We start from the raw sequence: 13,438 nt of genomic DNA, 5'->3' as shown, positions 1-13,438 counted from the left end.
ATTTCCAATGCTCCCATGATTCTATTAGATACAAATGTTTTAACACTAGGCCTTCATCAGGTTAAAACAGTTATAACCTAGTTTCGAAGTGTGGCATGTCTGTATGTCTACTCCTTTTAGCTGTTACTCTTATGTTCTCATGACATGCTTTAGATCTTTCTGTTGCTGTCAGGGACCGAAACTAGAGAGCGCCACCCGCCATTGGCGCTCAGTTTTTACGTTTGGCGCCTCCCACTGAGAGGTCTGACCGCCGTGTGGCGGGCAATCAAATAGTCATGTGAAAACCGAAAATCATGATCCAATTCTTTAGCGGAGTTCTCACTCGCTGTCTCAGCACAGACATGCAGCGCACCGCGCACTGCTGCTGCTGCTCCTACCCCTCCCCACCTGTTTCTGTATGCCTGCATGTAAACAGAGGCTATTGCCTCCGCCAGTCACCATGACGTTAGTCTAGTCAGTGTGGGACCTTCGTGAGATAACGTTAGCTACCGTTACAAAATGACCCAGTCAACTATTCACTTAGTTTAATACATGAGGCATTGTGTAACGTTATCCAGCCGGCTAGCTACTGATAGCTCCCGACATCAACAAATGCTCCAGCAATAGTCCAGTGCATAATACCTCCGTTGGCTAGGTAGCTCACTAGTCACTACGAAATGTCGCAGTAAACTAAATAGTTCACTGAGGCGTTGTCCCAACGCCATCCAGCAGTAGCTACAGATAGCTCCTGACATCAATGTCCTACAACAACATGCATATTCGAGTCCCTGGCTTACATCGCATGAGTGAGGGCTGCTGAATAGGGTCCAGCTGTAGCTCAGGAGAATCCTTTTGCATGCTGAATGTAGCGTTTAGGGTCCAGCTGCAGCGCCGTAGAATCCTTTCTGGAGCTGGAGGCCACTCGAGTATACACACAGACAGTGGAGCTGTTTGCAGACAGCGAGGTGGCGATGTCTTGCAGATAACACAATCACAAGTATGATTATATAATATATATATTTTATTAAAAAAAATTATATAAAATAATAATAAAAAAAAAAATTACCAAAAAAAAAGTTGGCAGGTAAGAAATATGCTTGGCGGGTAGATTCTTCTCCTCTACCCGCCACTGGTCGGTGAGTCAAAAAGTTAATTTCGCTCCTTGGTTGCTGTGCTGAAGCCTCATATTATTATTCTGGCATCCCTCCTCCATGTCCCCTCTACTGATTTTAGTTTAGAAGTTTTGGGGACAGAGTCATAATCTCCAGGGCAGCTCCTTCCCCCAAGAGATTAGAGTCTAATCCCGCCTCCAGACCCATCTCTTCTCCACTACCCCCCATGCACCCTTGTGTGTTTGTGTTATGCTTGTCTGTTGTTTGTCTCACTACCCTGCCGCTTGGTGTAACATGACTTTGATTTCCAGAGATGTATGAATCATTATTATGATTACATTCTCCTTCCTGTGTGTATCAGACGAGGGAGACCTTGCAGCAGGCCCTGGAGAGCCTCAACATGAATGGATGCTCAGTGGAGGACCTGAGCTTGGATTTCACCTTACCTGGGTACCCCCACATCGATCTGAAGAAGGGGGGCAAAGACACCCCTGTCACCATCTACAACCTGGAGGAGTACCTCAGGGTACGGTGGCATGCAAGCTTTCCTAGTGAACTTTGCATACTCTGATACTCACTCAATGAATGCTTTAATGTCTCTGTGTGGCCGCAGTCATTGTTTTCCGGTTGTCTGTCCGTATGTCCGTCACATTCTCGTGAACGCAGTATCTCAGGAACCCCTTAGGGACTTTCTTAAAGTTTGCCACAAACATCCACTTAGACTCGAGGATGAACTGAAAAGACTTTGGTGGTCAGTACAGACTACTACTTTAATTGGTCTAGGTCAGGGGTCAGCAACCTTTACTATCAAAAGAACCACTTTTCCCCCCTCCCACAAAATAAAATGCTCAGGGAGCCGCACAACCTATTTACCCTTAAAATGAAGATAACGGTGTATAATGTTTTATATATCCCCAAGCATACCCCACATTTAGCATAAAACGCCTGACAATTGCATACCCAAAGTAATTTGCGATTTATTATACTTTATACTTATAGCACACAGTTTGTTGCATTAATGGAATTATAAAGCAACAAAAAGAAAAGAGTTGACTTTTTATTGCTGTTTTTACCTGTTATAACAAAGGAAAACCTCAAACTCTTATGAAGAGGAGAAAAAATACTGGCTGTGTAGACCTATTTTTAAATAAAACACAAGAGGAGACAAAACACTGGTGTCTGTAGACCGACTTTGAAATAAAACCCTGAACTATTCAGGTATATTTGAGTCCTTCCCTTATTTGTGGAACATTTATCAAATAAAAAGTTGTCTACTTTGAAAAAAGACTACCATGTGTAGACCTACTTTGAAATAAAACACAGAAAAGGAGAAAAAAACACTGGCATCTGTAGACCTACTTTGAAATAAAACCCTGAACTATGTAGCTCTATTTGAGTCCTTCCCTTATTTGTGGAAAATCTATCAAATAAAAAGTAAATTTTTCATTGTTCGCAAATTTCTCACCACATATCAGGCATACAGGTAAGCCTGCATCGTTAGTCGTGAAAGCAAATTAATATGTCCACGCTGAATGAAACCCTCTATTTTCCTCAGACTTTCCTTTTTTTGGATTTATCCATGGTTCGGAAACTCAAGATTAGCACTTGCAGACGGCAGGGAGAGGCGCGGGGTGTGACGTACTGTAATTTTAGTTGATGAAATATTATTGTTGACTAAATATTTTAGTTGATATTTTTTTTCATTTCAGTGTCACAGTATGACATCGATCTCCAAAATAAAATTATATATTTTTCTTTAGCCAGGGAGCCGCAGCTGATTGGCTTTGGCTAAAGAGCCACATGCGGCTTCGGAGCCGCAGGTTGCTGACCCCTGGTCTAGGTTAACCATGATAGAGCCCCTCCCCTAAATGTCAGCCCCACCCACTTTTGTATCTCGAGCACCATTTGTCGTAAAGACTCAGGCCCAGGTTACACAGGGGGAAAACGGCAACGTTGTATTTTAGAATGATCGAATGATTTCGTTTGCATGTCCAAGTTAAATGGCAACAGTGTTTTAGCTGCAGTGATGCCAGTAACGCGTTACTAAGTAACGCGTTATTGTAATCTGATTACTTTTCCCCGAAAATAGTAATCTAACGCGTTAATTTTTAAAAGCCAGTAATCTGATTGCAGTTACTTGTCCAAGTGGCTGTGCATTACTATTTCGTTACTATCTCATCATAAATTCATAATGCAGGCGGAATGCAGTATTTTATTTCGTTTTCGACAGTCAAAAATACATTTTGAGCTGTTTTTCTTATTTGGGAGTGACGTGGTGTGGCAGTGAAAGGGTTAAATACAAGAATGTGTCCCGCGGCGTGACTGGTCCCTCTGTCTGTGAGTGACTCTGCTTTGGTCCAATCACATTCCCCATACACAGTCTGCGAATCAGAGGCAGAGTAGGGCGGGTCTTCACAGCACGTCATGTGACATGTGCGCCAATCGTGTGACAGCAGGGCTCCGTCGTCGGAGAATTCCACCCCAAAACGCTTGGCAAAATTAAAAGTGAAACCGCAAGATGACTTTTGCGGTTTCTGTTCAGAATTCCACCCCAAAACGCTCGTCTAAACGTAGCCTCAGTCACTACTTCACGGCGGAGGAAACAAAATACTGTCTACCGCTAAAAACAGCACATCCAATTGCATTGAAAGCATCTGGAATCACAACACTAGCCGACGCTTAAACTAGGTACAGGAGGGTTGATGGTGGCAGAGCAAAAGCTCTTATTTGCCAGATTTACATTTAATTTACATGTTAAAGAGAGACTGATTGTATGTTTATAGAGAGACATTTATAAAAACAATTTAATAGTTACAGTTGATATAATTGAATAGTTCAGCCTGCATTTGTTAGATGTGATACACTGGTTTTGTAAAACCGCTGGCTGCTCTAATGCTGTGAGCATCATAGACTGTTGCTTTACCATACTTGATGGTACAGAAGCTGAAGCACTAGTTTAACAATTTACGTTATGTGCAGAGAAACAAGTTAAAAACAATTTATGCACTTTCAATAAAGCGTTTAAAAAAAACTGTTGGGGGAACGACGACGACTTCGTAACCTAGTTACTTTCAAAGTAACTAAGTTACTCTGATAATCAAGTAATCAGTAAAGTAACTTAGATTACTTTTTAAAGGAGTAATCAGTAATCAGATTACTTTTACAAGTAATCTGTGGCATCACTGTTTAGCTGGCATTTTCGTTCTCCTAGCGGCAACGCTCCAAGGGAGTTTTCGTTCTCAAAGTCCCTTGGAACGGTGCCATGTAACCTCACGCGAGCCGGAGCCATTCACGTCCAACACCCATGTGCACTAGACACCGACGTCCACATGCCCTCACCAACGTCCGAAGAGAACAGGATCCAGCCATATTTTTCCAGCACTGGATTAGTCAACATGAACGACCAAGTAGCTCAGGTGTTCGCAGCCTTTATTAGTTTTAACTTCTTTAATTCAAATTTTCTTTAGTTTGCAATAATGCAACTGCAAGCCAATGTTCTGAGATTTATTGCCTTTTTATTTGTAATAGTTAGGGCTAAACGGTGTATTCAAATAGCCTAACAAATAAAAGGTATATCTCTCGGAACATAACATTGCTCAAGACGTAAAAGATGCTGTAAAAGATAGTTAATCTGGATAACCAAGGCATGGATTTTGTCGAGGCAGGTAGCACTGTCGAAAATTTATATCTATAGACTGGTATATTTTTCGTCCACGAAAAATGGAGCCTCTAATAAATATTGCTCAAGATGTAAAAGACACCACTTATACTATTCTGAGAAGATAATTCATCTGTATCTGGATAACCGAGGCACGGATTTTGCCGAGGCAGGTAGCATTATTTCGGTAAAATTGATATCTATAGACTGGTGTATTTTTCGTCCACGAAAAATGGAGCCTCTAATAAATATTATTGCTCAAGATGTGAAATATGCATAAAAGATAGCCACTTTATACTTGCCCTGATGCCTGGCAGTGTATAGGCAGTGTAAAAAGGTCATGGTGCAAGATGAGGGTATATATGCCCTCTGTTATATTTGCCCTATAAATGTAAATATTATTAACATCAAAATATATATTTAATTAAACTGAAGAATTTCATTTAAAAATTTAAATGGCTAGGCTATTTAAACATTGTTATGGAAATCGTAATTAAATTCTAATGCTTCAATTCATTCAGAAACGTTGCAGCAAACGATCCATGTGTGCATTTGTTTACATAATAACGTACATAAATAACATAATATTATTGAGGGAGGAAAAAAAGGAAACTGAAGAGAACAGGATAACCTCGCGCAAGCCATTGTCGTTGCTGTAGTCGAGCGTGGGCGTCAGCATCATGGATGAACACAGGAACAGACTACATCCATGCTCCACTTTATTAAAGATAATCTGCCAACGATGCTTAATAACAACCCATAGGCATTTAGCCTAAGCGTCTTTAGGCTAAGATCTTTCGGACCTTGTTTTAGAAGCTTATAGCCAATGTTCCAAGGCGCCTTTGACGCTGTTTAGCCTATTAAATAGGCTAATTGTTTTTTCAGCCGGTTATTCATTTTAACTTCTTTAATTCACTTTTCTTTAGTTTGCAATAATGCAACTGCAAGCCTATGTTCCGAGACATATAGCCTTTTATTTGTAATTGTTAGGCTATTTGAATCCACCATTTAGGTCTAAACGGTGTATTCAAATAGCCTAACAAATAAAAAGGTAATATGTCTCGGAACATTGGCTTGCAGTTGCATTTTTGCAAACTAAAGAAATGTGAATTCAAGAAGTTAAAACAAAGTTTAGCCTATTCAATTGTTTTAGAAGCCTATAGCCAATGTTCTGAGGCAAACTGTTCTGAAGGTCCAGATTAATGATTAGACTTAAGTCAAAAGCACACGGCAGGCCACGGATAATAAACTATCGATTTATATCGAATTCGTTAAACGTATTTGTTTTACTTATTATTAAACGCATAGATAAGACCGGTCTATCCTACATTACGCGCAACCAATGAGTCTATCGAGAGAGAGATAGACCAGTATAGAGAGAGAGATCTACCTTTAGTTCAACAAAAGGTAAATTTACCTAAAGTCCACATTTATTATGTTATATACCTTATGTGTTGTTTATTTGTATAAGAAATATATCTTTACACTGTTTATTTACTTGATAGTATTTTTATTGTCCTTTTATCGCATCTGTGTATTGTAAATGCCAGTGTGTTGGAGCGGGAGAAAAAAGCTCAGTGACGTGTGTAATTTACGAGAGAGCAGGTTTTGCTCGTGAGCTATGATTGGAAACAGTATCGTAATATAAGTTTAAGGAGAAGTGGAGTAACGTACTCCGACATAGATCTGCCGACGTGAAGAAAATAATGGATGGTGAAGAGACGTTGGGCTGAGTTCGGTTGCGTCTGAATGATGCCATATGTTACATGTGTGTTTTGATGTTAACACATCGTTATGGAAATCGTAATTTAGTTATTTAATGCTTCAATTCATTCAGAAACGTTGCAGCAAACAATCCATATGTGCATTTGTTTACATAATGATAACGTTAATAACTAATGTTTCACCCTGTTAGTCAAGTTGAACAAGTTGAAAAGTTGAAATACCTCCGTGCATGCTCGGTGTTGAATTCAGTGACGAGATCCGTTGCCGTCTGACCACGCATAGCTTCTGACCACGCATAGCTTCTGACAACGAAAATAATTCAGGAGACAAACGTCGTCTAACCTGACTGTGATAACACAACGTTCTGAAAAGTGAAAATGGTTGGCCGAGGAATAGAACTAGGGATGTCCCGATCCGATCACGTGATCGGGATCGGCGCCGATCACATGCTTTTCAGAGGATCGGGATCGGGGAAAAAAATTTAATATAAATCTGCAGTCAAAAAAAGTTTTTTCCCCCCCAACAAACATGACCATGTTCACGTCTTAAACTCATACGGGGGCCTTAGTTTTGGTTTTAAATTACATATAATATATCATTAATGTATTTATTGTCCATAACAAACACATTCCCTTTAATTTACACCGTTGCAACAAACACATTCCCTTTAATTTACATCACAACAACACGTCGCTCCCGAAACACGGTTATCCACTGACTTGAGCAGCTAGAGGTTTGGAACTAAGCATTTTAAAATAGAAAGTCAAGCCAGTCCAACAGCAATTGCAATGTTTGCAAGGAGGAAATTCCGTGTGGAGGAAAAACTCATGAAGCAGCAGGCTGGAGGCGGAGTTGTAGACTAACTTTTCACCTGGATAACGTCAATTATTTGCTGTGACTGAGGATTATCGTCGGCGTTTCAGACCGTAAGTCGAACACTGAATGTATACTAATGTCCAAACATATATTGAAACTTTTAATATTTCTCATGAAGCACATTTATCAGGGTGAATATAATAACAAGAGCCGCCGCGCTCGCGCCCCTAGGGACTATAGGCAACAGAGGGGCTTGTCTTGCTCCGCCAGTTTCTGACAAATGCGTCAAAATGGATTACTAATGTGAAAGATCGGATCGGGAACGATCGGGATCGGTAGATATTTAAAATCACATGATCGGAATCGGATCGGGAGCAAAAAAAGGCGCTCGGGACGCGTGAATATTAAAGGCAACCAACTTGTGTTCGGCTTTTCTCTGATTGGCCGCGCCCCCCGCCCCCACGCGCAAACAAGCGGCAGTCGTCCCACGCATAGGGTCCCACGTCCCAAATGAAATCCAAGGAGCGCAAGCGAGCGGCAGCGCGGGCAACCAACTTGTGTACCAACGCACTTGTGTTGGGCTGCAAATGCGCTGAACTAGAAAGCGTAACGTTATTATGTTTCGCGTTTTATTATGTTTCGCGTTTTTAACAACCAACTACCAGATTCACTCGTGTATAAACAAAGCCCATACAGTTATGAAATGCGCTGAACTAGAAAGCGTAACGTTACTATGTTTCGCGTTTTTAACAACCAACTACCAGATTCACTCGTGTATAAACAAAGCCCATACAGTTATGAAATGCGCTGAACTAGAAAGCGTAACGTTATTATGTTTCGCGTTCCATTGATTAACGCCATTACCTGCTGTGCTGTAGGAAGCAGAGGTACAGTAAGTTACAGTAGGTGTAGGTTACATGTTTAATCAAAGCCCATACAATTTTTTAGATGAATGATTGTGGATATAATATAGAAAACACATCATTATGATATTGTCAGATGGCGCAAAATACAATGGTGAGAGAAATATATCTCCAGTGATAAAACCCAGTGCTCTATGTCTCTATGATACACAGCGTGGATGTTTCAGAGGGAGAGGCATGACTTCGCGACAGCCATATTAGACACTCACTGTACATCAGTGTGGAACTGTAACGTTATATGTTATTTCGCCCGTGGAGGCTGCTGAGCCTGAAGCGCAGCGGGGCGACGCGGTGGTTTATCCCCGGCTTCCGTGCGCCGCCAACGGTTTGACTCGGTTCAGCTCCAGCAGCAGCAGCGGCCGTTCCTCCGTTGTAGAAGCCCTTCAATGACAGCGGCTCTCATATTTTGCGAATGCATAAACTATATCTTAAATTATGGCTATGTGTCTAATATGGCTTATCAATGACTTCGCGACAGCCATATTAGACACATCGCCATAATTTAAGATATAGTTTATGCATTCGCAAATATGAGAGCTCTGTCATTGAAGTGGGTGGTGGCAGCATTACTAACAGTAGCGATTTTTATTGTTTTGTCATGACCAAACATAATCCCAACATAGATAGGAGGTGTACTGTATGTCAAATGTCGGTCATGTGGTGGAAGAGTTTAGTACAGTCACACAACAGAACACCGCTGTAGTACAGTCACACAACAGAACACCGCTGGTTCTGCCGCGTCTCTCTTGCCGCAAGGGCGTGTGCTAGTGGATTGATTGATTGGCCGTGTGGCCAATCAGAAACGCTGAACGAAAAGCTGAACACAAGTTGGTTGCCTTTAATATTCACGCGATCGGGACATCCCTAAATAGAACCATGAGGAAGTATTTCTAGTTCACATTTAGTATACTTTAATTTAGTTATGACATTTACAAATGTTATATTTGACTAAAGAATAAAGTGCTCATTAAGAAATATGGCAACTAATTGAGCATCGACTAAATCACTCACAGATTAGGAAGTAAAATCAGGCTGCATGGCCCACAAAAATATACTGTTTCTTTTATCTCACTTACCTTGGTATTAAGTCTTTGCCCCTCTCTCCCTCCCTACAGTTGGTGGTATACTGGACCCTCAATGAAGGCGTGTCGAGGCAGTTTGAGTCGTTCAGGGAAGGGTTCGAGTCTGTCTTCCCCCTGCACCATCTGCAGTACTTCTATCCAGAGGAGGTGAGGCCCCTTACCCACACCCTCCCAAATAGAGGCATTGCACGGAATGTTTGTTTAATTCTATTTCTTCCAACATGGCAGCCTGTAACCATTGGTTACCTCTTTCGGAAGAAAATGGCTAATGTGCAGTGGTAAGAGTAGGTAGAACATTGGAAAAGCATGATATTATTGTCCCACTGTGACTTATTTACAACATGCAGTAATATGACACCAAATTGGAGGACAAATGGGCAAACATTCCACGAAAGCCCACTATTGTCAGAGATGTGTTTTTTTGTGTTTTCTTTACACAGGAAATCCGTTTTTAAACTCTGTTCCCATTGTTTCCTGCTAATGTTGTGTGGTCCGGATCACATCCGTGGATAACTCATGTCCCTCCTCTCCTGCCGTAGCTGGACCAGCTGCTGTGTGGCAGCAAGTCCGAGACGTGGGACGTCAAGACATTAATGGAATGCTGTCGGCCCGACCACGGCTACACACACGACAGGTGAGTCAGCCAACTGACAGCTGGAGCACATCGCTGATGATACATGCACCGGGAACACGTCAGCGGTGCTTCAAGTCACTGGCAGTAGGCCTGAACAGTATCAGGGATGCGATTTCTCCGGTTTAAAACGGAATTCCGGTTTTTCTGACCTAAAATAGTGACTCACGTGAATCATGCAGAAAAGCAATAAAAACATTTGGGCGGGGGGGGGGGGGGGGGGTTATTAGTAGTAGTATTTTATTTCTTTTCAGTCATCATCACACACAGTACAATATACATCATCATTTATCAATATTTATCAAAGCTTACATCGCTTTCATCCGCCTCTGCTGTGCTCAGCACCAATGAGAAGCGGCTATTTGCTTTTTCCCCGCCTCTGCTGTGCTCTGCACCAATGGGAAGCAGCCATTTGCTTGTTTTCTGAAAGGCGACCATTACTCTAGCTCTACACGAGTAAACTTGACTCGACAACACTGACCTGCGGCAACCTTTTCCGAGACAGTAAGTTCATTTGACTTATTCTAGTCTAAAGAAACATATATATTACTGTAACTGACGGGTTACAAAACCCTGACTGTATTAAAGATTGTGATATATTAAACCACTACTAGTTATGTACTTTAATTACTGGCCATACAGTACATGAATATATATGGTGAACACCCACACAAGAATACGGCATTGACACATAAATTATATTGGAGGGTTATTTATTATTATTAAGCACCGTTAGGTTACAGATTGAGAATTAGGCTCGCGCTTGTATGGCGAAGAACATACGTAAAGTCAGTCAAGAGCATAAGTCAATGAGAATAGTAGGAATACTATGATGGGTCTAAGCTGACGCCACCTGTGGTATAGCAATTATATGGGCCACACCGGTACCAACTGGAGACACTGGGTTCCCTCCGGGGTGTAAAGCCGGGAGGGGTAGAGGAATGTTCGGGTACACAGTCTGAGTCAACGAGGAATAAAGAGGCTCCAAATACAGGAGCCGGTGCATGTACTCCCTTGATCAGCAGACAAAGCAATAGTTGTAATCCAAGATGCTCGATAGCATTGACGACAGCTAGCCAGCCCCTTCCAAGAGGCGGGCCAGAGTGGTGATCCTCACGAGGTTAAATCCCAAACGACAGTGGAATCAACGGTGCTCTTCTCCGGTGGTCACGGTCCCAAAGCAATATAATCCAACCAGAAATGGTTCTGCAATCGCCGGTGTAGATTCTCCTGTGTACATATCCAACGGTTCTCGCCTAGGACTCCTCGGGTGTGCGCACGGATTTAGGCCGCACAGCCTGGATAAGTGCACTAGCTAAATACACGACGAACCGATGGTAATGCTGGTCACTGAAGAACTGTAGCCGCACGATACACAATAAATGATCGACTATTACTTCACATTAGATTAAGTCGAACTCAACGTTACTGCGTTAAACTCTGACACTTTAACATTCTATTCGCACACGGTTCTCAATGCTCTATTTAGATGCAAGGTTGCTCACTTCACTGCACGTTGACTCGTGGTGAAGGCTTGGACATTGAACTTGAACTACTGCTGTTTACACCTGCGCCGTATTTATACGTAAGGTGAATATCTAGTCCCAACCTCAGTTCTTGTCTCGTATTACTATGCAGACTCTGGGCATGTACCGACATGCCCGGAGTTGCCTTTGAACTTGCCGTTGGGGGCTTGGTCGTTGGCGCCTGGGGTCGCTGTCCAATAGGAGAGCGAATATTACTCTGGTTTGTATGCAGGTAAAGGGATATTCCGTGTATATATACAAATAATATACAAGGTATATCAAACGATACATATATATATTCAGTTTAATCTGGCCCTTCACAACAATTACTATTGCTATTGATAAATCTAGGTAACATGACGAATGCGTTTGTTAACACTAGCACAGCCGACAAGGGGTCAAATGACCCCTAGGCATTTTCAATAAATGTATCCTTGTTGCTCTGTCACTCAATGACTTTTCCTAAAAGTACCTGTTTTATCTGGCACGGTTTCTGAAATTTCAAAATGACTTCAGGAAAGTTTTATTAGAACGTTATTCCACATAATGGGCCGTTGGAACAGACGAAAGTCACAGCACTTTGCGAGCATCTAGCACAGGGGTGGCCAACCCGTGGCTCGCGAGCCGCATGTGGCTCTTTGCCCGTCGATGTGTGGCTCTTCCATCCACAAAAATATATATATATATATATACCGTAATTTTCGCACTATAAGCCGCACCTGAATATAAGCCGCAGCAGCTAAATTGAATGATGTGTACATATATAAGCCGCACTGGACTATAAGCCGCAGGTGTTTTAATGTTTAATTACCATATGTAAGGGTTCGTGCACAGAGGGGATTGTTGGGAAAGGGATGGCTGTTTGAGGAAGCTCCCATTTATTAACATTTTTGTTTAAACAGGAACGATAGCCAGTTAGCCAGCGCCAGGTATAGTAGGTACCAACGTTGGCTCGCATAACGATAGCCAGCGCCAGCTACAGTAGGTACCAACGTTGGCTCACATAACGATAGCCAGTTAGCCAGCGCCGGGTACAGTAGGTACCAACGTTGGCTAACAAAACGATAGCCAGTTAGCCAGCGCCGGGTACAGTAGGTACCAACGTTAGCTCTCATAACGATAGCCAGTTAGCCAGCGCCGGGTACAGTAGGTACCAACGTTAGCTCTCATAACGATAGCCAATTAGCCAGCGCCGGGTATAGTAGGTACCAACGTTAGCTCACATAATGATAGCCAGTTAGCCAGCGCTAGCCAGCACCTGCGAAATCGAATGCCAAACTGATATCAGTAGCTAGATAACATTAGACAACGCCTCATGTATTAATAAACTAAAGTGAATAGTTTGTTTACTGGGTCATTTTGTTTAATGCTTCAGTTATGTTGAAAGAGGAGCTCGGAGCTGCTCATGCACTCCTCTTGCCATAATGGTTTGTTGACGTGGTTATGTGAGGCGGAGGAGGAGGGGCAAGGCGTGCACTGCTGCAGCAGATTTAGGAGTCTGATCTGACGGTCACAGAGCTGAGGGAGTGCGCCCAGTTAGCTGTAAAAATCCATAGATTAGCCGCACCGTTATATAAGCCGCAGGGTCGAAAAATGGGGGGGAAAGCCATGGCTTATAGTCCGAAAATTACGGTATATATATATAATATATATATATATATATATATTTTCTTTTTTTACTCAAACCTACATTTCATTGTGGTAAACCTCATATTTTTATATTCGGAGGTAATTATATAGTTTACACTGTTTATTTTTCTCATATTTCTCATATAAGCTGTCGGGTCATCTGACCCGTTCCTGGCGGGAATCAGTGACATTTTCTCCATGGCTGTGCTAGTTTTAATCAGAACGTTATTTACGCGACAACCACTGTGTGTGCGCGTTCGCGCCGCTTGCTTTCCATGTATGGCTTAATGTACATATGAATGCGTTTACATTTACACATAAATGCAGCTATGGCATATATTCGGCCGAATCCTTCAC

General features: G+C 42.1%; 1 protein-coding gene across 1 annotated transcript in view; it reads left to right on the top strand.

Annotated features, from left to right (window-relative positions):
* trip12 (thyroid hormone receptor interactor 12) overlaps positions 1-13,438 on the top strand; it is a 192,868-nt gene that overhangs the window by 160,425 nt on the left and 19,005 nt on the right. Inside the window, exons 38-40 of the mRNA XM_084323030.1 lie at positions 1,453-1,617; positions 9,329-9,442; positions 9,835-9,929. Of these exons, the coding sequence (XP_084179156.1) occupies positions 1,453-1,617; positions 9,329-9,442; positions 9,835-9,929 (374 nt within the window). The remainder of the gene's footprint in view (positions 1-1,452; positions 1,618-9,328; positions 9,443-9,834; positions 9,930-13,438) is intronic.

Source organism: Notolepis coatsorum (genome assembly GCF_963971535.1).
Source record: "Notolepis coatsorum genome assembly, chromosome: 1".
NCBI lineage: Eukaryota > Metazoa > Chordata > Actinopteri > Aulopiformes > Paralepididae > Notolepis > Notolepis coatsorum.
The sequence above is the reverse complement of the archived record's forward strand: the minus strand, read 5'-3'. Positions and strand labels throughout refer to the sequence as shown.